The 27,332-nt window shown below is 43.5% G+C and overlaps 1 protein-coding gene across 5 annotated transcripts in view; it reads right to left on the reverse strand.

The window, feature by feature from the left end:
• TYW1 (tRNA-yW synthesizing protein 1 homolog) overlaps window positions 1-27,332 on the reverse strand; it is a 106,732-nt gene that overhangs the window by 37,545 nt on the left and 41,855 nt on the right. For all 5 annotated transcript variants that reach the window (XR_005102223.1, XM_037375135.1, XM_037375133.1 and 2 more), the window contains exons 11-13: window positions 24,067-24,176; window positions 18,361-18,538; window positions 14,423-14,558 (exon numbers count right to left, since the gene is read on the reverse strand). Coding sequence is in view for 4 of the 5 variants with exons in the window: in XM_037375135.1 (XP_037231032.1) it covers window positions 14,423-14,558; window positions 18,361-18,538; window positions 24,067-24,176 (424 nt within the window). In the remaining variant the exon portion in view is untranslated. The remainder of the gene's footprint in view (window positions 1-14,422; window positions 14,559-18,360; window positions 18,539-24,066; window positions 24,177-27,332) is intronic.

Raw genomic sequence — 27,332 nt, forward strand, 5'->3', positions numbered from 1 at the left:
TAAGGTCCCTTCCAACCCAAGCCATTCTATAAAACCAAAAACCAAAAGAGTATTTTATTAACTGTATCTGAGATCCTGGTCTCTCACTCAGCAGATAAAAAGACAAAAATTCTTGTCTCAAAAGAACGTCTCATGCCCAGGTCCCAGCCACAGCGATGCCCCATGGACAGAGCTCAAAGTCATAATCCGGGCCAGCAGATGGGGATGGGACTCCTTCCCTCCACCCTCGGGTGAATCCGCAGACGAGTCGCCAGGCGGCTGCACACCTGCACCCCTCCAGCACCTCCAGCCGAAACAACCCCGGGCCCAGTGACAGCTCCAAGAACAGTGGGGTGACCTCCCCAGCCGCCCGGCTACGCTGAGCCCAGCAGGACGCCCAGCCCTTGGGGCAGCACAGCCAGCACTGACATTTCTGTGCATTTCCACAGCGGTTACATTTTCCTTTGAAACCATTCTAAAACATTCCTAGTCCTATAACATTTGCAAATGAACATTTGCTGCACGCGTATGTTAAGCCAATAGCCAAGTCCCTACGCCAAACCACCGAACACACCTCAGACTGAGCCCAAGCCCACAAGGCAACACTGCTCTCCTGGCATCCGCTGGCCCAGATGTTAATAAAGGATTCGCACGTCAGTTTGACAAAGTGCTCCCTTCTTGCTTCAATAACCAAGAGGGATTGGGGCTGGGTTTTTTGTGGGGTTTTTTATCATTTCTTTTTAATTCCCTCCTCCTCAACATTCATCTTTTCATAGATGAAATTATTCTTCATAAAACCACCCAGGTTTAATCTCAGGAGGAAAAGGGAATGGTGAACACAACTGTGCTGCAAAGAGCAGGTTGCTGGATTGATACAAGTTTTGCTGGGGTAGGGCAACATCTCCCTTCTCCAGCTGGGGCAGGGAGGCAGTGGGAGCAGGATCAGAGGAGGCTGGGACAAAGGACAAAGCAAACAAAACTCCTCCTCCAAACCACACGCTAAGGTCCTGCAAGACCCTTACCTTGGATCATCTCACTTGAACTTGCTCTTTTCATAAAGCAGAGTAACAGTGTCCTACTGTAATAAACCCCAGATTTTTATTTCAACCTGCTTAAAAGTCAGATATTCTGACCACTCATATACCTTACTCTGATATCAATAGAGTAATTTTGTTGTTGGAAATTACATTTCATTCATAGACTCCTCAACATAAATTTATATTTTTGCAGCTAATGAATCAAGTAACAAAACCAGTATTGTCAACAGAAACACCACATTGCTTAAATGCAAAAAGCACTCTTGGGGGAGAGAAAATTATGGTGCAAACTCTAAACGAAACCAGCTCTTGCTTTCACACAACTTCACAGATCCTTTGCAGGTATTAGATGATGAACAGGAAGCCACTTCAAAAGCCAGCTTCTTAGTTTCATTAATATTTCTTATTTCCTTCAAGGAAAGGCTCGACTTGCAAACTGACTTTATGACACATTTTCAGAGCTTCCTAGTTGGCAAGGACCCACTCTGATCATGATACAAATCAGGCAAAAAAACTGAAACACGTATGCAATCCCGCAGCCCAGCGCCGCACTGGTGCTCTTTTGGCAGGCTCCTCACATGGTGGGAGGAGGCAGGCAAGCTGCCCTGTCCGAGCAACAGCCCCTTCGAAGGGAGGAGCCGTCCTCTCCAAAGGCTCAATTCGGGTCCCTTAGTAAGGTGTTGCATAACCCGAACAAGTGAGCGAGTCCTGAATAAAGATATCAAAGCAATTTTCACACTTGGAAATTACTTGTCACAGGGATGTGATCAGAAAAAAAAAACACCCTGCAGCCAAGTTATCTATTCACCATATTCAATAACACGCATCTTTATGCGTAAAACCCCACGAAGGATAAAAAGAGCCAAAATGCAGCAAAAGAAAATCTTATCTCAAATGCCAACAGACCCCGAATTTCACAGCTATCCAAACCCTTCCAGTTCAGCCTGGAGACAGCCAGTGTAAGAGGACTAGAGATCACTTCTGTCTCTCCCGAATGAGCACTGCTGAGCCTCCAGGCTCCCAGAAGCTCTGCAGATGAGCTGTGGCACCCATCACGTGCCAGGAGAACATCATCAGTAAGACTCGGCACCCTTGAAAGGATGGCAGATTAATCTATTATTTTGGCAGCCAGGACCCTCCCCTTAAACAAAAGCCTCATTCCTTCATTTGGGCTCACCTACCACTACACGACCAGCCCTGAACACGGGCACTGGAGAGATTATATCCTCCAAAAAGTCACATTGCAAACACCGGAGAGCCTTCTGCTGAGCAGATGTGCACAGCAGAGGAGGGTTGTTTTTTTCCCCTCAAAGACCTAGTCAGCACAAAGCACAAAAGTTTTCAGCTTCCTTTTTTCAGGCTAATAGTCATTAAAGCAAAAAACCTGAATAGGTTATGCTGCGTAGGTATCTACTAGAAACATACATTGTTCAAGCATTTGCTATTAATACACCGGTTTAAAGCAAGCTGAGTCTTTGTCTTCACTGCTAAAAAAGGTACGTATTACCATAGGATAATTAACACATTAGCTACTCTGCTGTAAAACTAGAGTGAAGCTCCGAACTTTGATTTTGCTGCTAGGCAAGTGAGAGCACTCAACCTCAGGGTTTACCTGCAGACCGGCACCAAAGCCCTTGGCCTTCACCCAGGATCTTACAGCACAAGAGCTGTCCCCATGTCATCTCCAGGACAGGGGAGAAAACAAACCTCATCACCTCCAATCTTTTTAGACCCCTGTACCAGCTCCAGCACAACATTCAAGTTCTAATTCCGAAGAAACTAAGATGGAAAAATAACAAATCCAAACAAAAAAAACAGCACACAAGAACTCCACCCACCCAAAACACAAGCCTGGTACTACCTTTGCATGCAAAACTCTTTCCTGCTTTTTGCAAAAGAATCAGGTAAAGCCAATTACAAGGTGCATGCATCCAAATGATGAGGGACTGGTTCTACATCTTGTCTTGACACCTGGTTCCCAAGTCAGCCCACTTGGATGAAGGCCAAAGAGCAAAACAGATTGCAATTCATTCAGTTTTAGTATACTTGTGTAACAATATTTTTTCTAGGAAGTATTATTCTGAAGTGCTAAGTCTGAAAGCCATATACATTTTTTTAGTTCTGCTAGAACTGTCATGAAAAAGTTACAAAAAACATGAAAGTTGGGCTTCGGATTTGCACCAGTTTTTTTAAAAAGACAGATCAGTCAACATAACTATTCTCACATCATATAAAATCAGGTTGTATTGACCAGCTTTGAAATTCTCACTCGAAATAAAAAGAAAATCCTGGAGTGAGATAAGCACATCAGCACCAATATCCAAGCCAGAATTTTAAGCCAGAAAAGCCCCTCAGCCTGTGAGCAGTCCTGCTGATGTACAAAGCACAAGAATAAATGAACCAGACTAGAAACCAAGGAGAAAATATATCAAATTTCATTATCTCACCTTCCTAAACCGGCATCCTAAGTCACATTCCCCTCCACAATCATTCTTCCCGTACTTGCCACCTATTACTTGTAATCTCCTTTATTGCTTCACACTTCAGTAGAAATTAATCAGTTTATTTAGTTAAGAATCGCTAGAAATAAAACAAAGTACAGCAACAGCTTTGTTCTGAGACCTAAAAATGTTCTTACGTAAATCCAGCACTGTGACTGCTCCTCATTCATTTTCCATAGGCTCGTTTTTAATACACTTACTCTTGCAAATCAGCACCAACAATATTCCAGTTATTATTTATTTTCAATATTTCTAGAGCAGTTTCAAGGAATTATCATGTAAAATTTATACCAAGGGAAAGAAGTCCAATGCAATGTAACTTAAAATAGAAGAATAGCATTAAAACAGATCACATCAAATCAGCAGCAAAAAACCACTTCAAGCTTGCTGTTAAACAGACCACACAGCCTGCCGATATTTCATTTCCTGGGGAAGCACAGTATGTTTAACACCAAAGAGCCAACAAAAGCATTAGTGCGAGCCTGGGTAGCACTCCCACCGAGCCCTGTGCCAAAGCGTCATCACAACCAAAGACAGGCTCAAATCTGAGCACAAAATGAACCCACGACACTAAAAAGCACTGTCACCAGGATAAAAGCCTTCAGCAACACTCCAAGTTTGTGCCCAGGTCCCACTGACTTTGAAAAGACTTAAACCAGAAGTCTGACAGGGGATAGTTTTGTGAAGGCTCCCAAATACAGGTGAGATCAAGACCTTTCCCGCACGGGTGTCTTCCAATTAAGAACGGCAGCAGTCCCATGGGGCAGAGCAGCAGCTGCAACAGCAGCAGGGACCTGCCATGCAGGCACCAAGTGACAAGCACTCTGTCCAGCTCCAGCTGCTACTCTTCAACACAAAGGGAGGATGAGCACAGGAGCACAGCCAGCAGCTGACCTGCTCGGCCACCTTGGCTCCATCCCATTTGCAAAACAGCTCCTTTGCCAAAGAGATGCAAAATCCAGGAGAATCACAGACTTGCTTTGATCTGACCATAAAAATGATTTCTCTTTAAGGCAAGCAGGTATCTCTACTTTTGTCTGGGCTGGCACTTTGTGAGTAAACATACTTGTGTCTGGTCCCATGTGGGAAAGAAGAGCCAGTCTTGTGATGGGAAGAGCTGAAACCACCCTCTGGGAACCTCTCAAAACCTCTTTTCATTTCACATTCCCAAAAATGTCCCAGCTATAGCTCCACGCTGTCATGTCATTCTAGCTCCATGATGCAGTGTCTCAGGCTTGGCTGTCTGGCCAAAGATGAGGGTAACCTGCGGTAGCTGGTGTGGTGGTCCTAGAGAGGCACCATTTTCCAACACGTCACATAGCAGTGCACAGTTTTAACTCCAGCAGTGCAAGGAAATCCAGAGAAGGACAATATTAAGAACAAGCTACAGACAAGGAGGGGAACCCCAAGGAGGATGACAAGGAAAAAAGTTTGCTTCAAACAATGTGCAAAATATCATAACACACAGGTTGGGGAACATAAAAGAATAAACTTGAGCAGCATTTGTACGTGTGAAAAAAAGAAAGCGAAGGATAAAAGCAGTTTAAAAAGAGCTCAATTTTAGCCAAAAGCTTCTGGCTAAAGAATGAACTGAACATTCACCGAAGTCACTTTGGATCCAACAGAGGAACCCAGTCTCCTCTACATCAGCTGCCAGGTGTTCGGTATTTTTAAGCCATACCAACAGTTATTTATACATCCAGCCAATGACTTGGATGCTACCTTACAAACCTCTAGTTGGAAAGCTCAGCCAGGAAAACAACAGCCCACTGAAATTTTGCAGGGCTCTAAAAGAATATTCCTCAAAATCAGTGATTTTTGCTCAGCAATAGGGGCTACAGAACAGAAGAATAAACTGCATTTTAAATAATTCTGTAATAATAATGGTTTAAGTGGGCAATTACAGGATAATGAAAAATGAGGCAGCATCATGTCTTTAAGGTAAAAAGAGAATCCATGATTTGACAAAACGTCAACACTTTCACCACTAACTCAGGCAGCAGCAGCCAACAACACGTACATGACAGGCGTGTGACTAATGGCATGGCACACAGGCTTGGCCGAATACTGGGAAGGGGCTGTTGTAATGAAGAGAGTAAACTGACACTTGTTATCTTAGGAAACAACAAGCCAGCAATGCAACTGCAAGAGTCAAATGATGAAAGCAGAGATTAATCCACCATAAAAACATAATTACCTCATTAAAAATCACTCTCACAGTCTGTGAAGTAAAGTATTTATAACATTTTTCTCCTGGGTTTTGTCCAAATAGCCTAAAAATAGATCTAAAACCCCACCGCGATTTGCTGAAAATCCTGCCCGTTTTATTTAACAGAGCAATATAAACAAGGAGTATGAGATAAATTTCTTTATTGATTAAGCAATCCTTGCAAGCCTACTGCTCTGGTAAAGCCTTAACTCAAGAGTCTAAAGTAACAAACAGTATGGAAAGGTAAATACACTTTATTTTAACTGCCCATGCTATTAAACAGTCAAGCTCCAGCTTGAGCTGGGGACTGAGAGCACTCCTGCACAGTGGTGGGGCAAAGCAAGACATGCCAGGAGGTGGCATATAGAGAGGGGACATTCCCCTCCTGAGCACAGAGGAGGAATGATGCTCTGCACTGGCAGGCTTGTGAAAGCAGGCCCTGAACAGCACCGGGATGATGCTCTGCAACACACTTCAGGTCTGGAGATCAATCCTGCTGTGAAACAGCTGTTTGCCAGCAGCCACTGTCAAACCCCTCCAAATATTTCTCACCAGCACTACCTGTGTGTTCAGGTGCAGCACTGGGAGCCTTTTAGCAGCTCCCATAGGCTTTGTATCTGGCTCTTCATTTTGAGCCGTTACCCTCTGAGTTTTAGCCTTGAGGAATCAGAGTCCTTTCAGTTCCCACTGGTTTACAGGATTACTCCCTTCAGACATACTCTAGGAAAAATTGTAGAGGATCACCACATCAGAGCAGGCAACAATATGTGAACTCTTCAGCCCTTGCCCCATCATTTCCACCTGCTGAGAAAGTTTCACCTCCTGGCTACCGCAGTCTCACAGCCAGGTCAGCACCATGGAACAACACCTGGAAAGACTGCAGACTAGCAGCTCATGCAGGAAGAATCACTTCTACTTGCAAAAGAACAGCCATTACCTTTCTGTGCAGCACTCCGGTCCCCTTGTGACCATGCAAAAATGCATCCAGCAGTCCACTGCAGGCAACCATCGCTCCTGTCTCAACATGTTGAACACCACCACTAATACAGCTCTCACTTGCCACCGCGCAGCATGCTGCTGTCCCCACCTCACTCAAGCATGGTATTGCTCCATCAGATTCCTAAGTCAGTTCCCCAAAGACAATTGAAACAGAAGCAAGGCATGGAATATTTAGAGCAGAATCAGAAGGATTTGCTCAATGCCATAGAGGCTGGGTGAAGGAGGAAAGAGAATTAGCCTCTTAACGCAAACTGTAAAAGTAATCCAAAGTCATGGCAAAAACCAGGGCTAGTGTCATGGTCTAAATGCCAAATTTCATTCTGGAGAGCAGCTGGGGAGCAGCCAGCTTCACAGACCTGCCTGAATGCAAACCCCAGGCACGAGGCACCATGTCACTGTAACACTGAAAGCTGGCAATTAGTAAAAGTATGTACAAGACAAACTCCACAAATTTGTGTGAAAAATGCTCCAGCAATTTAGCAGCTTCAAAGTAGACTTTGAATCCGTGTGTTGTAGTGCCTGCGTTTCCTACGCTGGCAAATTTAATAGCAGTTTCATCCAAGCAGAAAATGCAGGACATGGCTCTCAAGCGCACAACTTGCAAGTCAACAAGGCTCCAGGTGAGTTACTTCAGCAGCTATGGAAATGATGAATAGAGTATGTGGTTTGGGAGGCCACAGACCACCCCACTGATCACAGCCATCATTTACACCTACCAGCAAGTGTCCAAAGTTACAAATACCCAACTCACACCACCAGCTCCCTTTGGATTTTTAAGGGTGGAGAGCCATACAGAAGAACAGAGCCAAGGCACAAACATCTACATGCAACAAGGAAAAGCAGCACTTCTTTGCATGAGCTGGTTTATTGCTAAAGTCTATCTGACAAAGGAGGTTTATGGTCAGATTCTGCTGTTGCTGGCACTTGGGTAACCCAAAGAAGCTGCAACAGGAGCTGAGGAAGACAACTACTGACAAGCAGAGCACTGAAGATATGACTGTCCCCTGAGCTCTGTTGCTATCTACCTGCTCAGGATCCTGCCCTAAAGAACACTGAGGAAGAGACTGAGCACTCCCCAGCTGCTTCAGCCCCAAACCACCTAAATCAGGTCAAATCACTTTCAGCAGCAGTTTGAGCCAAACACACCAATCCCACCTCACGGCAGAGGAGAGCCATCCCAGAGCCTGCAACACTGAATGGCCCTGTCCATGTGTCTTCCAGCTACTGGATGATAGAGGCTTGCAGAAAACACACCTACAGTACTCACTGCACTGTAGCTAACTCCTTAGAAGAGGATTTCTCACCCCCTCCAAACCTATGTCTTCCCAATTTTATTTGCCTTGCACAAGTCCATGAGAATGTTCCCTCTGTTTTAGAGGAGTACCAGCACACCCATTACCACATTCCCATAAAATCCATTTTTTTTGTGTCTCAGTGTTTTTGCCTCAATTATACATTCAGTCCAAGATGAGAAAATAGATTGCTCTTGCAGATGCTTTGTCAACTTATCTTTCCTGAAACGTCAAATGAATAGATTCAATAAATGCAATAAATGCTTCTTATGTGAATCATCATGCTAGAGCCATTGATAATCAGTCAGTAAGTAGAGAAATCCAACAGCTAATGCATCTAGCAGAATGGAATATTATGCAATGCTCTGCACAATCCCAATCTATGGCATTTGGCCCAGTTATTTCTACTTTATAGGCTTAAATAAAAACATGCTTTAAAATAAAGTGCAGATACAAGTTTCCTTTGCCTAGTTGCCACAAGCAGAATTTTAGGCTCGTTCTTTCCTTTTAAAGAGTTCACAAAAACACACACATGCTCTGTCTTCTCAGGGTGCTTTTACATGAAGATTACTGCTCTATTTCACAACTAGAGAATGAAAATGTGAGAAGACATCCCCAAGACCACAGAGAGTCTTTTGGGACAGCTGAGAGTTCTGGCTGCCAGAGCCAAGCCCCAGGGAACAGAGCAGCCCTTTGCTAGTGATTGGGTTAATAAATAACAGAAGTGCTGGAAAGGGGAAGCGAGACTGGTTTGAACCAAGTTCTCTAAAAGCCAAACCTGGCATCTTTCATGCAGCCTCTAGGAAGAGCTCAATGCAAAAGAAAGATCATATTTAATAAAGAACAAGAATAGCAAATGCTTCTTAAATGTTAAGTAGCATAAAAGCTAGGCAAGCTAAATAATGTGTGCTAGTTAAGGAGTGAAAAAGAAGAGTGAACTTGGAAGAGGATGGCCGTCTGTTTCTCCCATTTACACTTCGTAGGCAGAGCCCAGCTCCAAGAGGCATGGGAAGGTGGAGAAGTGCCTTCTACCAACAACACTGGTGGCAGCTGAGCAGCCTCTTTGCAGCTTTGCTCCCCTGGCAAGAACAAGCAGCAAACAAACAGTCCACTGGCCTGGCTTTTCCAAAGCACCAAGTATAGTAATGAGGAAGAGAAGATTGACATGGGCTAACTGACAAAGCATTGGACAAGGACTAAGACAACATGGATTTTACTCCCACTTCTGCCTCAGGCTCAGAGCCACCTTGCCTTCCCTCCCCAGCATCACTATACTGTCTTCTTAAGACATGCAGTAACAACCGGCAGCTTGGAACAACATATTTTGATTGTGAAGTGTGTTTATGAACATTTTTCCCCTTTTCTTGCCTGCAAGCAAACCAAGAAGTACTGGAACAGACAGAAGAAATAAGGCTTCACTCCCTCTGCAGCCAAGAATCTCACCAAAGCCTCATTTGGATCACTTCTTGCTGTAAGCTAAACTGAAAGCAGATGATTTATTCCAGAGACAATAACTGAATATTAAACATCATACCTTTGTAGCACTCATCATACTGTGTTTCAAAAGGCTTACACCAGAAGTCTCGTTAGCAAAACCATTAAAACAAGCACACAGCTGGTGAAGAGCATTTACTGTGCAGAAGAGTCAAATTCTTCTAAATCTATAGTGGCAAAATTGATTACCGATTCCAACATCTGTTGCAAGTTTTACATTTAAATTTTTAAGAAAAGTGACTTAGCTCAGAAACATCAGACTAGGCTTTACAAACCAGCTCCCCTCCCCTAGTAACCACATAAATGATCTCCATGCAAATCAAATGTGCTCTTTTCATAAAAATAATTGTTACTGTCATATAATATATAATAAGCAGTAAGACATGCTTAAGACATAACTTGATGTATTTACACTACATTTGTAATCACACAGAAGCCAAGAGTAACTTTGTAGAAAGGATCTCAGTGGGGAAGAAAAAAAAAAAAGACTAAAGCAAACAGCACCAGATGCAAGCCTGAAAACTTTAAATATGCAAGCTGGCATCTTCATCATCCAGAAGTGTAAAAGTAACTACCTGTGAGCAGCATGCAAATGCAGACCTGGAAGATGGTAACAGGAGACATTTTTACATTTCATGCCTGCCTTTGGACAAGCCATATCCATATCTAGCACCTTCCAGCAAGGAGTACATCACCACAGGCACCAAATCCATGCACGGTTAAGTATGTGATATCCCCGGACAAGTAGAGCTAAGAATTTCCCTTTTTGGTCTTTTAATGGAAGAGGGGGGGTGTGGGGTGTGTGTGCAGAAATTTGCTACACCTCCCCCACAGAGCTTTTCTGTGAAATCTTAATTTCCTTGAAGTAGAAAAAGATTGAGGGTAAGATTTTACCCAATGTCTAAAGCAAGACTTATCTATGATGTCTAAAGACAAGTCTAACTGAACTCCACAAAGTGCCAATAAGCTGTTTCTTTTGCTTTTTGTGACCCTCCTGGAAGGACAGGAAGGATAAGGTTCTGCTTCATCATCAGTTCCTGCAGTGCCATAACATCTATTAACCTAAAGGGTTTTTTCCCCTGTTTGCTTTGTGCGTGGCTCCAATCTGTTTAGAGAACATTGGCACTTGTCCCCCTGAAAGTTAAAGCAGTTGAGCAATGCCTACTTGGTGTCTGGCAGCACAGCAAGTACTACAAGGTACAGCATATCGAGCAGACTGGACAGGATTTATCATGATTATGTCAAGAAGATACAGACAGAAGAGGTGACACCACGTCAAGTTTGCTCCCTCAGAGCACATAAGCAACACGAGGGACTTTTTTCATCGTGCTCATCGTGTCCATAAATGTCCATGGACCAGCAGCCCACTCGCTTCAAGAGTTGTCTTACTCTCTCAACAGGTGGAAAAAAGTGTGCTCAGAGATGTTGCAGTATAATGTAAATCCACAAACAGGGTATGTTCTGCTGGCATGTCCATCACCATCTTTTTTCCAGTTATTTTCAAAGTGCCTGGGTAGAAATCTGTGAGTAGTTTTGCAACAGTGGGTCACTGCATCCCCACATCAGCAGCTCAGTGGGGGATTCCCATTTGTCTCAGTCAACACACCCAAAGCTTGGGAAAACACTTGGTGATTTATGGATAACAACAAGAACAACAGTTTTCAAATTTCTCAACCTACAGATTCTGGTCTAGTTACACCGAAGGAAACAGCACAAAGTCAAAACACAAATGGATCATGACTCTGACTGCTGGTAGATGACAGCTCACAGAACATCGGTTCCTTATTTTCTTGCTAAGACAGAAAACGTTTGGTTCATGCTATTTTTGAAAATAAGCATCAATTTGATCATAAAATTTCAAGAGATACCTCTTCCCTCCTGGGCTTCTGGACCATCATTATTAATTTGTACCTTGCTTCTCATTTAGATATAGCATTGAGGCAGCAATGGCTGGAAGAAATATCTTTCAACCACTGGAACAGATTTTTCAACCTTATGATGAGAAAAAGGATTCACATCCTTAGAGTTACCTCCAAGCACTTGTCCATCAAGCCAAGTCACCCTTCAATCTTATGAACCCAAGGCTGTCAGAGGACAAGACTACAAGACTTCTCAAATGTGATGTTCTGAAAAGGCACAATCCAAATGGCATATGTTAATGTCTGACTTTTTCCTCTCGATTTAAGTTGGAAGGCAGAAGACACATGACAAGAAAAACAGAGCCTTCTGGGAGTCTACCTGCTGTTTAACAAACTCCTCTCAAAAAACATTTCTCAACATAGAAAATTTAACACAAAGATCATCTCAATGAGAATCACTCTAGAAAGGATAAACCTTGCTCCAAATAGTAGTGGAAGAAAAGGGGGTTTCTTGCCATTTGTTGCAGAAAGAATACATCTTTTAGTCCTGAACTTCCTTTGAAAATGCTGTAGCAACTGATCACCAACATGCTTTATGATGCTGTTAAATCATACTGGGAACAATCCATTATTAAATTCACTCCTTTATTAAGGGTTCAAGAACTTTGTGCAGAACTTCAGTTGAAGTAATGAAACCCATTTATCAGTGTAACTACCTCACTAAAGACAACAGGATTTGAAAACCACCTCTTTGCCCAGGCACTTCCATTTCTATTTTTAACAAGAATCAGCCTGCTTTTTGGTGGCAGAAAAGAGAACAGCTAAGAAGGACATCCTCACTCCTTTCTCACCTAGGACCATGTCCTCTCCTCTTCCTTTCTCCTACTTGTCTGTTTGGATTATCAACATCTTGCAACAGGACCTGTCTCTAAATACCCATCCCTGCAGCACTGAGCACAAGGCCCTGGGGACAGTCAGCAGTCACGCAAGCGAGCAGGCTAACTGCAGGAACAGCACTTGCCAAACACCACAGTGGCAAGCACAGCAAGGTACAACTTGTGGTTTTACAAAGCCCTTTCACCCATTTTTATTTTTTAATGTCCATAGATCAAACCTACCCATGATTCTTATTAGCAGTGACTCCTATCAGCTGCAATGCCAGCTTGTCTCAGCCTCAGGAGACCTGAATAAGCCTGGACAGTTTGTCAGGCAGCATGAAAATATGGGAATTGTATTTTGTTTCCAGATATATTAGCATCACTTTCCAAACACAATGCATCAGCACTTCCCCCCCTATTCTGAAAGAGGAGCTGTATTTCTCAAGAAATCAGCAAATGCATTAGCTTTCACCACCTTTCATTCATCACAGTCCTACAGAACAGTGCTTAATAGCACACGAACACCAAGCAACAAGCCCAGCAGGAAAACAGAAAGGTGCTTCTGCCCAGAAGCAGTTCAAGATAGTTTTGGGGTACCAGAACCATATATATCATTAAGAGAATGTTATAACAAAACAGCAGCCTCCCCAAGACTTCTCACTGTCCCTCGTGTGATGATGCAATATGCAGCTGAGCAGGCGCTGGCAGAACAGCGCGTATCCGACTGGTGCAACTATTAATTGGCCCTTGCATTATCAGTGTTTCAAGGACCCTTCAAAGTGCAGTTGCTTCGAGGAGAAAATGCACCTGCTAGTTGAGCTTCTTTTTCCTCTCCTCTTCACCTTGACCAGAGTATTTTTAGCTGTATGGACAGACTTGCCAATACTTTCACCTTCAATTCTTCGCAAGGAAATTTCTGACAGCATACAGCAACAAATGAACCATATCTATCCAGGGTCAAGAGAGGCAGAAGGAAAGAAGTGATGGGCAAAAGCAAGTTTCCAAAAGATTTTTTCAGTATTTTTGCCTTCAGTATTTTCACTCCTCTTCTTTCCACAGCTGCGTCTACTCACACAGAGAGCTTTGTAAGTTTGTACCTGAGTACAGAAAGCCCAGAGTATGACCTGGGATTTTGCTTAACAGTATCAGCCAGCAGACTTGCACACAAACAGCTTGATCAAGCTACTCCATGTCTTTGTGTAATTGAGTGACACTGTATTCTGCACAGAGTCTCCCAGATCTACTAATTTAAGTACCTTTGGCAGAAAATGGTCCAATGTTGTCATCTCAGAAGGCAGAAAAACTCATTATTCAAATGAAACAGTCTCTCTTGTCTGTTCATCTCAGCAGGTAACACGTCAACTTCTGCCAAACTGGTAAACAGAAGTACTTGCTTCCATCAGAGCGCAGTATCAGTAAATAAGAGAGGGAAGACACGCTCACAAAGCATTATTCTTATTAATTCATGTGATACTAGGACCATGAGTGCTTAATTGATACAAGAACTGTTACACAGTAGACTAAGTTCTGAGCCGACAGCAGCAAACATGATCCCATGGGCCTTCAGGTGAATGCACTGTTCAGCTGTCTCAGACAGACATAAACTACTGAGTGTAAAGGGTCACCCTTGCTATTATGCTCAGGTCTACTGTTCTGGGGAAATCTCCCAGAAATAAGCAGATTTCTGTATGTAGCAGGAGGGCAACCAGAGCTACTAAATTCCATTAAAAACACATGTTAATGTCCTTTATGTACTGTAATTCAAGAGAACCTTTGAGAACCAGTGCTAAGTGCCACATGGGGATTTATGACTCTTCCTAGGCTTTCCTGAATTTTCAAGTTTTCCTTTAGCAGCCTGCTTTCAGTATAAACACTTCATCAGGAAATATTCTATTTTATAATCTCTTCACCTCTCATAGCATCTCGTATTCGCAGCATACTGTTCCATTTGATACACTTCTGCTCACCATTAAATTTTTCCCCACATTGAAAACTGATCAAACTTGCTGGACTTTATACACCTTAACATACAAAACATGTAAATATGCTCTCAACACATCCAGAACCCACTTCATGGTCCGTCTGAAGTCTCTTAAGTCTTCTACTTTTGTCCCAAGTAGGTAAGATGCACAAGGAAGAAAAGAGTATGTAAAAATACGTCTTTAACTGGGTACCTTTTCAGACAAGGCCTTTAAACTGTCTAGAAACCTCTGCCAGAAATCCTTGAAGAGGGGTCGATCAATTCTCTTCAGACTCTCTTTGGTGCTGGCATCCACACTGACATAAAGCTGTGTTACTGGCTCAAGGTTCCTTGGAAATAAAAAGAGAATTGTTGTTTTCTCAGATTTGTATTTTCCTACCAAAGCACACAAAATACAGTATCACCAGATAAGCTGCTCTGCTGATCCAGTAGTGACAGGAACTATACAGTATTTACAGGGAAACTACCAAACTCTGATGGTTCATCTCTGCCAAGTGACCATCATCTTAACAGCAAGATGTTACAACCTACTTTCAACAAACAATACACCCCAAAGCTAAGAATGTCACATATAGAGGCCTTGGCTGACATTTTAATTATCTTTTCCTCACTGAACTGGAACATAATTCACTCCAGCGTAGCTGCAACTCTTTCAGAAAGGCTTCTCAAAGCAGACTGCCAGGGCTTCACACGAGGCACTGGAAGGCTCTGCTTCTCACCACAGCCGCCATGGTTAAAAACCATGAAGCTCAGCCCCTTTTCCCAAGTTCTATTTGCCCTGGCCCACGGAAAAATAATCCCATTTAACAGAAACAGAACCATAACTCAACCAGTTTCTACTGCTGGACATGTTGAACTTACCTGACCTACAGCTGGCATCATCAGTCAAATATTTTTTTGAAGGGAAATCAAAGGCATTTAGAAAATAAAATCAAGCACAATCCTCCAATGTGTTCTCCTTCCGATTCCAAGGTTCTTATTTCATACAGATATTGCAACATAGTCTTTCTGGTCACATAATGCCAGCAAGCACAGCATCTGTGAGCCCAACACCAGTAACTTCTAAAAAGATTAAACCTCTTCTACTGTGCAAAGAGCCTGGGTTGAGTCTAATCCCTTCCATAAACCCCAAGGGTGTAAAGGAGAAGCAGCAACCCTGCAGTCCATTAGCAGAGGGATAACGGAAGGCATTAAAAGAGGAACATCCTAAAACAAGCTCCCTTATCACAGACAAAACTGAAAAAGCCAGTGAGTGTAACACATCCACCCCCTCATGGCATCTTCCACCCTGGTGTCTCTAAGATGAAACGACAGCATCCTAATTGTACCGCGTAACTAACTCTGAACAGTTTTAGGACAACACTGCAAGCGTTATTTGTGAAGTCTGTTAATGAGCAGGCTATAGTCCCAGCTTTATTTGTTCTTTATAGAAGATAAGAAGAAATTAGAAACTATTGTTCAGCTGCCAAACAGTGCCAACTAAAAATACACCAACCCCCCGTCCTTACCAAAGGTGACAAGAGCTGTCCAGAATGAGCTCGAGCAGAGCCTTTAGTGTCCAGAAAAAAAACACTTAACACCAACATTCAAACAGCTTACCTAAATGTATTCTCTCTGTATGTATTCAGACAGAAGAATAAAGTGGCCCAGAACTAACTCAACATTTTAGGTTTTAAAAAAACTGTTTTGTAAACAAGCTTGTCTGGACTGGCAGCCCAAAGCCACAATCTCCAAAAATGACCAAATGTTCTAGGCATAAGTGGATCAAAGTATTCAGTTTCAAAGAACACAGCCAATATACTCTTTTCTTTACTTAATGCTGCATTTGCATAATTGCAAGGGGCCCCACTGAAGACAGAGTGTGTTACAAAACATGAGCAGAGGAAAATCATCTCTTCTCTGAAGGTCTCAATCCTAAGGACAGGCAAAAGCAAGACTGGAGAAAATTAAGGAATTAGAAGAGATCTCAAGGAGAGATTTCTGCCTCACTTTGTTCCAAAAGGGAGTGGTCCACAGTGCTCTGCCCTGGCTGGGACTGAAGCCAGGACAACTTTGCACATGCCCTGACAAAGGGGAGCAAGGAGAAAGGGCAGTCATAGGTCCAGCCAGCACCAGGGAGAAGCCGAACACAAACTGATGTTCCTGGAATACAGCTACATTTCACAATTAACAGGAAATTTAGTTGCATGGTACTAGGATGGATTTTTTCGACATTCTCCCTTAATTTTTGGTTCTAATTTCCTAGCTAGCTTAGACATCCAAGATCCCATCCAGATCAAATTGAGAGCATTTACCACATATGAACTTGGGCAGAAATCATGAGCAAGTAGCATAGCACAACTCAAGAGCAATAAATTTACTTCAGGCCATGAGGTGGTTTTACAAACCACACAGGACACAGCCTAGTCTGACACAAAGAACAGAAACATCAATATAATAAAAATTATCATTTGGTTATGAACAATAATAAGCATCTACTCATTATTATTATTGATGCTCATAAATGCAGACGCATACACAAGGGTTCTAGTTCACAGCCACTGATCAGAAACAAGACAAGGAAAAGCACAAGAACCAAGTAACTGTTCAACGCCAGCTCACATGCTATAAAACACCCTTCAGTTTCTGAAAATGTGTGCCTGGAGGCAGATGAAGCTGCAGTTTAAATACAAAAGAAGGAGGAAAGAAGAGAGGAAGGTACAGGCAGCATCATGCTGGAGACCCAGCCAGAGGGTCTGCAGAGCCAGCAGGCCCCTCTCCTAAACCCAGCAAACACCCCAGGACATGCTCCCCACGTGCACACTGGATACCAGAGGTCATGCTGTCTATTTTAGGGCTAACTTTTAGACTATAACTCCCCTCTGCTGACAGTGGAAAAGTGAGATTGGTGCATACTTCAGTTCCCAAATTAAGCAAATCATTTGCTTTGATGAGTCCAAAATCAGCTGCAATTTTTAGGACAGCAAGACTAGCATTTTATCACTTTCTTTTTTGTTTCTTTTTAAAAACATTCAGCAGATCCTAAGGAAATGCAGCTTCAAAATATAGTGCGTGCTCTCTTTTTAAAATACTATTTTTAGGAAAGAGCAATTTCTGTCTATCAGGCACATAATACATGACTTAAAGTAACTTGATTACACAGTTATTCAAATCATTTGGAATGCCTTTGTAGTGTATAATTACTCACTCAAAAATTGCATGCCCTCCCCCCTCACTGCCATATTCAGACCACGAGAAGGAAGCGAAAAGGAAGCTCTATCAGAAAGTGCTAACACAGTCATTGAGCTGAAATGACAAGCTGAGCAACATACCAAACCCACCCTGCATACAGCTCTGCAAACACGCTCACGTAACACCAGGGTTGAACTTCATCAGCGTTACTAGCTGACGGTATTCTGATGAGCTCCCAACCACCCTGCAGCTCACACCACATGCTGCATTTCCTTGCTACGTTGCTTCAGATTTTATTAAAAGCAGCCTGGATGCTCAAGAACATCAGAAACAGGGATTCTTTGCATTTGTGAAGACTCTTTCAGAGTTCATTAAAATGTTTTGAACACTTAGCTCAAATCCCTCCAAGAGGAGGTTAAGAACTACTGATCTCACTTTTGCTGATGAGTATGTGCTTCTCCACTTTCCTTATCCTGCACTCTGAGTCCTGCTGGAGTTGCTGGGCTGTATAGATCTTTGGTTTGCACCATTACAGCTGGTCTTACAGAGTTAGACCAAAGATCAGACTGCAGAGAAGCACACAAACCAAAAAGGCAGTTTATGAGTTCAGTCTCCTGGTCTAGCTGTTGGAAACACTCACACCAGTTATCCATGTCCCCAAGCACAAAACACAGCTCACTTGCTGTTCTCTTCCTGTCGCACCTCCGGGAGGTACTATATTACATTCTCTTCACTTCCAGAGGTAATCACACTTTAGGAGATATAGAAAAGAAAATCAAACAGGGAGAGAAAGAGATGAGAAAGAGCACAGGGAGATTAAGGTTAAAATCAAATAGATGCCGAGTGAGCTTTTTCATTGCCAGTGCTCATGCAGAGTTGACTGATGAGAGATAAAACAGAATTAAAACACAGGTCAGCACTCAAACGTTTTAGTAGGAAGATATTTTGCCCAACTCTTACCTAATCTCATCTGGGAACTGTGCATTTGTAACCAGGAAAGTGGAGATGCTGTACTGGTGCAGGAGCTTCACAAACCGGTTGATCTCAGGGTACATGATGGGCTCTCCCACCAGTGACAGCGCGCAGTGCTTTGCTGTCATTGCTTCTTCAAAGCGATCTGCTTTTACTCCTGACACACCTGCAGAAAGAGGGAAAACAGGCTTAAATCAACTAAACCCCCTCCCAAACCACACATCTGTATCTAAAATACACTCTTGGCACAAGACAGACTGAGCAAAACCTGCCGGAGTCCTCCTGAACCAGGAGACAGCAAGCCACAGCCAGTGCCCACTGAGCCAGCTCTGCAGGAGTCCACAAAACAGTGCATGGCCAGACAGGCAAAGCTTGGGGCTCTGTGTGCCCTGCTAACTATGCAAGCAATTGTCTAGTAACATTTGAGTCAAGCTTTATACTGCTAAGACCGCAACGTGGTGCTGCCTGAATGCTGAGACAAACACAAATGCCAGTTTAATGCCACTTCAAGTAGGCTTCTTAAAAAACAAAACCAGATTATATCTGTGTCTGTTGCTGACCCCCTGGGGTCCCCAGCCCCACCAAGACCAGCTCCCCAGAGGAGCCAGGCAGAACACCAACCACCGCGTCTGAATCCACATTAACAAGTACATGAAATGCAGCTCTGAGTACACGTTCAAAAACAAAACCCAACTCATGACACCATTCCAAATAGCAAGAGACATTTCAGAACAAACTGGAAAACACAACTGAGCTCTACTGTAGCGTCCACGTTAAAATGCTGGCTGCAGGTTTAACCAATCAGAGTCACATTGTACCAACGGGAGGGCAGGGGAAAGGCAAATATTTCTCCAGCCCATCTGTATCCAACCAAGTACTCAGGACCCCGTGTGAAATCATCTGACTACAAACAAGCTTTTGTTCCAAATATGTCACTTCACATTTCCCTGACATGCCTTTATGTACTCAAATAATATCTGAAGTTTTAGACTGGGTGTTGGACTGTTTCAAAAAAACAACCCCAAAGACTTGAGTTTGAAACCGGGTCCTCAGCTCACCTTTCGTTGCCTAGATGCTGGAGCACAAGCAATACAGAAAATTACATGCTATGCTGTAAAGCCAAGATAAAAAGAGGTATTCATGGATATTGCTTCAGCCTCACACAGAAAAGCTGGTGTGTGATCAGAGCAAAGCTTAGTGCATTTTAAACCAGCCAGGCTCAGTCCTGAATAAGTGACAGGACTAATGGTTATTCCACTGAAACTTGACAGTACTAAATGAGAACTTTATTTGAAAAGAAAGAAGCATCTCAACCACACACTGAGATTAAAGGACTAACTTTGGTATTCCTAAAGCTACTGTAAGTCATTTTTGGAATTAATTAATTTCTCTCTGTCAGCATCTTGCAATTGGACTATGACAATTACTGTGCCAGCTTTATAAGCAGACAGAAAAAAATTCCATCACCACAAAGTCTCAGAGTAACTTTCTCCAAACAGCTTACAGCAAATCTGGCATATAGTAAATACAAAACCTCTACCCTTCTGTGGAGTGTATGTAATCATTTGACCACATAAATCACAAACTAGACAGGAATAAACTAACCAGGATTAGTGGGTATTCCAGGGAACACACAAACTCTCCTGCACTTCTGGCTCCCATACCACTACAGCACTCAACCTCTGCTCCTGCAGATGAGCCTCCTTCTGTCTTCAGTCAATGAATTTCAGCAAAGTCAGATCCTGGGCAGATTTGGCAGGGCATGCAGCAGCTCCAACAGGTGCAGGAGCTTGGAGCCGTACGAAGTTGAGAAGCCCCTGCAAGAGGCAGGGGTGTACAGCTTTTGGCTCCTACCAAGCTCAGATTCCAGCAAAGCATACAGCCAAGCATTCTTTAATCAGCACATCTCCTTTAAAAAGCGATTCCAGCTGCTCTCCTACTGATGCACTTCAATTTGGGAAAGAAAAACATTATCTGGCACAGCTGGTTGTTGACTTCAGGCACACCTCTGCAAGTACCTGTACACTAGTCATCACAAGTGCCTGGGTGACTGGGAAGACAAAGAACCTGTTTTATCCACTCTTACAGCAAGACACACAGGTAGTCTTAGGCTTTCCTAGCTCAGGTTACAGTTTTGGTGGGGTTTTTTGGTTGGGTTTTGTTGGGTTTTTTTCCCCCAAGTTGAATTAGAGCTGTATTATTAGAGAGTCCCACTCTCCTATTTTTGAATTATGTTTCTATTCTGTGTGTGCCCTTCACAAGGGCACAGAGATTTACTAGCCACTACTGAGAAAGTGTATCCATCAAATAAACTACTTCACACCTTCCCACCTTAGCTCCTATCAGTAAGATGTGTCTCCATCAGTTAGTCTAAAAAAGAATTATGTGACATTAATGTCTATGGTCTTCAAAACCAGTACAAAACTATGGCAACACTAAAAGATGACACATCATCATCATCTCTAAAACCATCACAGGGACTCTTACAGGATAGTGTGCCATCCTCTAGGATACCCTACAGGACAGGGGGTCCCCAAGAATTCTTCTGTTCCTTCAAAGGATATTTCATTTTCACTACAATGTGTAGAATTAATAAAGCATCAGATTAGCTCACCATTTCCTTTGGCACATAGAGGTGTCTGTATGTGTACCTGAATGCAAAACTTTGGTACTGGTACTAGAAAGAGAACAAATTTATTCAAAAATCTTTGTGTGTTATCTCAGCAGCATTATCAGACACTTGAGGAGCCTTGAGGGCTCTCTAGCTAGGGTATTTTTCCCATGCTTTCTTCTCCAGCAGCCCAAACAGTCTGGTCTGCTTGAAGATGGAGATCTGTGTTCAAACATCTCAGCAGCCACACGTAGCACACTGCTGGAAACTCCTCTGTGTGCCTGTGGCTGCCCAGCCAGTACCACAGAGCCCAGCTGCAACCTGCCCTTCTTCAAAGCAGCAACCTAGTCCACCTCACTGCTCAAGCTTTGGGGTCATTTGTAGGGGTTTGGTGTGGTTTTTTTCTTTTAAAAACCAATCATAATAAAATCCAACCTACTATTTGTGGAGTGCTTTTAAGTTTGCCGGAAATAGTCATGTGTTCTGCCTGAGGCACTTCCAGCCTGGACAAGAGGACAGCTCTGGCACAGCACGCAGGGACTTCTGTCCTGCAAGACACTGCGCAGCTTTTAACCCTCCCTGACTTCAGCACAGTGTTTCAACTCAATTTTTCTTTCACTGATTCTACTCTAACAATATTTTCACATGCACCTTAGGGAAGTGACAATGTAAAATTCACAAAATGTAACAGCAAGCTACTGGGCTTTTCTTACTGATTTCTCTTCTCATTAATAAAACTTACTTTTAGGCTCCCAAGACAAGAAGTGCATTGCCATGTATCACTCTGCAAAAGTAACACATCTTTTCTTTTTCCACTTTGCAGCACAGTTCTAGCTCAGAGCTTTTTTTTTTCTCTCTTCTTTCTCCTTTCACAGTTCCAGGTCGAGCATAACCGTGCTGAGGATGGACATGCAAGTTTCAGGGAATATTTGCAAATTTTTTTAGTGAAAACAAGCTCCAAAAAGAGAAAACAGGATTGTTCTTAAAGGCCTCTGGAGACTGGGAATATTTTCAGATGCTGCCAAGTCCATCTAGAATCCTTCGCTCTTCTCAACCCTTTTTCATAAGATACCAGGGCATAGGAAGAGAAGGAGGAGAAGATTATTCCTTAGTCTGAAGTTGGGTTTAAACATATTTCTACACTCAGCTTTCAGAAGGTAGGGCTTTCAAGTATCTGCAAAGTGACTTTGCTTTTCATCTTTCTTCAGTGCAAACAACATACATTTCTGCCACACATCCGTCACACAAGGGCAACACTTCCATCACACTGCACAAGTACTGCACAGCTTGAGGGCAACTGCAGCCTTCACAAGCATACCCTAATACACCATCAGCAGCTGCATGCAAATCTAGTCATCGCTTTGAACATCTGGCTTTTTCCTAAGCAAACGTAAAAGATGATTTTGAGTCAAGTCCTGCCTCATAAAAATGAGGGGGTGTGCTATTGTTTAAGCCTTTCAATTTTAACTCTCTTAACTAAAGCCACAGAACTTTAAGCTGGGGGGGCTCCCGCAGGTCTCTAGTTCAGCCTCTTGCTCAGAGAGGACAACCGCCAACACTGGACGGGGGTGATAATGGCTTGACTTGAGAGCCTCCAAGGTTGGAGGGTCCTTTACCTCTCTGGACACAATGTTGGCTGAACAAGCTTATGTTGATCTCTAATTTGAACCTCTCAATCAGAAACCTAAGCCTACTGCCCCATGTTCTACTGTGGCAGGTGGGTCTCCCAGCAGGGACTGACATGAGGTTGTAACACTCTCGTACACAACCTTCCACTTCTTGCTGAGCTCCACATGTATCTGTTGGCCCAAGACTCATGTTTCTCAAGGTCCCACTGAAGTAAAGCTGTGCCACCAAGTGTGCCTGCCACACTCGCTAAATTAGTATCACCTGCAAAGTCGCTGAGGGTGTTCTCCATCATCATCCCCATTTGTTGATGGAGATGATGACCTGGCAACTGATATCGTACAGCCCCTGAAGCACCCTGCTTGTTATCAGCCATGAGCTTGACCTCAAGTTCTAAGTCACAATCCTCTCAGCATGCCCAGCTACATTTCAACTCATCTAAGAGCCTGACTATCCAGAACAGACTGAATAAAACAGCAGAGTCTGAAAAGTGCTCAGTGCCTTAAGTGCTAACCATGAACACTTGCCTAGAGCTGTAACAGTCTTCTACGGCTGCTCTAGCCTTCCTGACAAGATTTGACATCCTACATGCTCTTCAAGCATGCAAGCCACCTGTACCAAACTCCTGCTGTGCTGGCACTGCATCCCACCAGCTGAGTTAACAGGCAGCCAGGAAACCCTGCAGCAGCTCTGCCCCAGCCAGTCAGGCAGCACTGCTGCTGGCATCCCGCCTTAGCTCAGGGCTCTCCCCACACTGCCCACATGGCTGCATACCGAGGCTGGGGAATGAGACCTGCACTTCCTTACAGACTGCCCTGCCTTGAGCACCGACAGCTGTGCTTTGCTTAATCTGAAAGAAGATGCAATGACCACCTCTCACCTTGTTACCTCTTCCCCATGGAAAGCCTCCCCTACCAAACTGACATCACCTTTCCCTAGCCCACTGCAGCACCTTCACTGCTTTCCCCTGGCCAAGCTCTAGAGCTGTGACCCAGACCACACATGCCGCAAGCAAAGGGCAGCATATTTCCTATCAGGTTCAGCATTGACTTTTTTTGCCCTCTACCAACCCTCACTTTTACATAAGATTCAAGACTCCTCATTGTCCAGGCCAGCTTTAATGACTGCAGAAGCCTCCACGCACACTGAGCAAAAGGAGATGACAACTGTCAAGAAGCACAAGAGGCAACTCCACTGTAGCCCCTCAAGGCACCAGCAGATACCCAAGGACTGACTCGTGTTCTTATGTCAAAAAAAAAAAGGCAGAACATCTCCAAAAACACTACATGCGCCACAGAAGTTTCTTCTTACTTACCCATCTTTATGATATCATAAAACTCACAACTCCTTCCCAGCACCTGACAGATGACCAGAATGTTTTCATCTCTGCTTTAAAGATGCTGCTGCTGGTTATCTTCTAAAAGCATCATTAACAGGGAAGAAATGGGAGAAGTTACCTTTGAACTGCTTGATCATGTTCTGATGGTTCTCAATAGCTTCCTGCAAGATCATTTCAGGCTGGTCCATTTTCCATCGCCACTCTGTACCCACTGGATTTGTATGATGTCTGAAGGAAAAAGACAGTTATTTACTGCCATTTATAACATGCCTGCTGTCACCCTGAGGACTCTGACCTTGGTTAGCAATGCTAAAAGCAACAAGAAACTCTCAGTGATATCCTGCTTCCAACACAGATGTCAGATGTCATCTGTGAACACCATTCTCACATCCCCCTCTGCCCAGGTTCTGTCTCCCTAGAAGGAAGAATGGACCTTGCCGTCTATATTAAACTCAACATACCTATTTTGAAGGACAGCTAAAAAGCTTCTAAGCTAAAAGGATGCTCTGCAGCCAGAAAGACCTCTGTAAAGAAAGGAAAACTGGTTCAAACTCTTCTTCTAGCCACAGCTGTGCAAAGCACTAGAAAAGGAAGGCCCCAAGCCATTTTTAGTTCCATTGCAAAGGTACCAACTACCACCCAGAGAAGGACGGGATTAGTTTCTAATCCAGTCTTTCTGTGATGCTGTAGTAACAAGACAGATGAGGGCAGACTACTTCAGACTGTATGAAGAAACTAGGAAGTCTGCTGTATGCTGGAGGTGCACTGCTGGTGGATCTGGTTAATCTCCCAGACTTACTCAGTAGGGGCTTCTCATCACTTCTGAGACCTGCTAGCTACCACATTACTGAAACCCAAACGCAAAAAAATAGAAACAAAATGTTAACTTCTCTGAGCCAAGCAGACTGCAGGAGAAAAACCACTGATCTTCCAACTAAGGGACAACTTGCGTCATACTGGGTTAGGAAGCCAACCTTGCCTACCCAGAAAGGACGACTGTACCCATATTTTGTTTTCCTCAAAAATGGAAAAAGCCTACCCAGGCAAATCCACCCAAGCACCTGGAAGGTATGTGGAGTTTCTCCCCACTCCCTCTTTCATTAACATGAGAGGATGTTATAGATCCATTTTAAGTCACCTGCGAAAAAAGCACATTCTGACCACCAAATTAAATATTCTAAGCAACGGGGCACAACCCATCATGCTCACACCCAGACAAACACAACCCAGAGAGAGCCTGTACAAGAGCACAGAGCTCTCCCTGGTGAGAGGAATTTTCCACCAGCCTTGCCACACTTAGACTGGTATTGAGCAGGGACATTTCAGCCTTTAAGTATCATCCTAAGAAAAACAATGAATTCCTGCACTTCACCTCCTTGCTCTTTTCCCATGTTCTCCTGCTTTTTTTCCAAAATATGCTACATATTTTGTTCCTCTGCTTTTCCCCTACCAATTCCACTGTAGCTCAGAGGAATTTATTAACAGAAGAGTAGCAAATTTTGCAGCATCTTTCAGAACAGCACTGCTGGATTCAAAACATATCTAGTCAAGAAAACAAGACCAAGCAATAAAGACTCCTGAAACACTTTTTTCTGGCCAGCTGATCTCTGCTCCCTGTACCACTCTCCATCACCCCTGGAAGTCAGCCCCAGAGATGACTGTGAAGTTAGCTGCCGTATTCAGCCTTCCAGCTACACAGGTATCAGGACTTGATGCCCAGCATTTAACTAAAGGTTAACTAAAGGAGAAGAGACAGGGAAGCACTTCCTCAGAATGAAGGCACTGGGCCTGCGCTTACTGAAGACACTCAAGAGACTCCCCCTGACTTCAAGTGAGAAAGACCTGCAGCTCCACGCTTTGATAGAGCTAAAACACACAAACTCTAGACACAGCACCAGTAATAACACCCCTCTGGCCCAAGCATTTCTTCATTCGCCTCAAGAGCGAAGACTGGAATGCTGCTCTCAAACTACTATACATCTCAAAGATCCTTTTAGCTAAAACAGCTTTGCTTTTCAAATTTCCGTGGATTGGGGTTTTTTTTCCCCTGTCTGCCAACATGGAAAGTTTTCTGAATGCCAACTATAAAAGGCATTTATAAAACCCTTATATGTTTAACTACATGACTTGTACCTTGTATATTTAATAAGGCAAGTTGGCAGAAAATCAATAGCCTCTTGATGCACACTGGACAGCTATTAGTTTCTAACAGTCCTTGAATTTTTAACACATTCTAACTGTTTAATAAACATACCAGGTCATGCCAACAAAGCAGCTTATTTGGCAAAAAGCAGTTTCTCTTGTAATAGGGGGAGAAAAAGTCATGTCTTGTGGCTGATGAGATTGTTTCACAGCCCTTGGCACAGACAGAATTTCAGTCACCTTCCCATTACCCTGCAGGCTCTCTGACCCTCCACATTACCCCCCTCACCTACTCAAGCAGGTAATTGTGCATAGGATTCCTTCCCTTCCTGAAAGAACACAAGCCAAAAACATAATCTCACCCCAAGCCACCCACACCAGAAAACCCTTCTTTTATCAAATATTCCAGGTGCGAAACAGGTTTGGTTTGCTACTGCAGAGACAAGTCATCACTGCCACAGCACCCCACCACCATGGAGTGATGCAAGACTGCACAAAACATGATGGGTAGCTCTCAGCTCACCCTTGGCTAACAAGCCTGCCTCCATCCAGGCTTATTTGCATTCTCATCAGACCTTTGATCGACCAGTATTACTGGCCAGCAATACCAAAGCATCACTGAAGAACAATCAGACTTTTGTGAAGGTGTATGCTTCAGTGGGGCAGCACATCCCCCTCCCTGATCGCTTGTATATTATATTACTAAATCAGCTTTTGCTTCTATACCCTCTTAAAATGGTTGCCGTCTTCTGTAGCAATGCTTAGCATTATCAAGTCTTTCAAGAAACTTTGAGGGAAAATGCCACATGAGTATAAAGTCCCATTTACTGCAGTGATCAATTGATCAATGTTGATACCTGGCGGGCAACATGATGGTGAGGAAAGGCTGGTGGCAGTGATCACAAAGGACAGAGCACATGGTTCTCAGGAAGAGGAGGGAAAGAAAAAAAAAAAACAAGAGAGCTCATGAAGCAGACTTCAGTGAACCCTGAGAACCAGTGGGCAAGATCCCAGAGGACAGGAGTTGAAGGGCAAAGGGGTTCAGGAGAACTGGAAGTTCTTTGAAGCCTATGAAGGCAGAAAGGCAAACTGCAGCAATAAAAAACAAAACTAGGAAGAGTAACAAGAAATCAGCCTGCTCTTCTGCAACCTTGTGATCCTCCAGCTGAAAAATAAGAGCAGTAGCACAAGAACACAGGATCATCATCAGAAGATAGGCAAGGCAAAAAAACCCCCAACAGA

The sequence above is a fragment of the Falco rusticolus genome, chromosome 1, assembly GCF_015220075.1.
Source record: "Falco rusticolus isolate bFalRus1 chromosome 1, bFalRus1.pri, whole genome shotgun sequence".
NCBI classification, from domain to species: domain Eukaryota; kingdom Metazoa; phylum Chordata; class Aves; order Falconiformes; family Falconidae; genus Falco; species Falco rusticolus.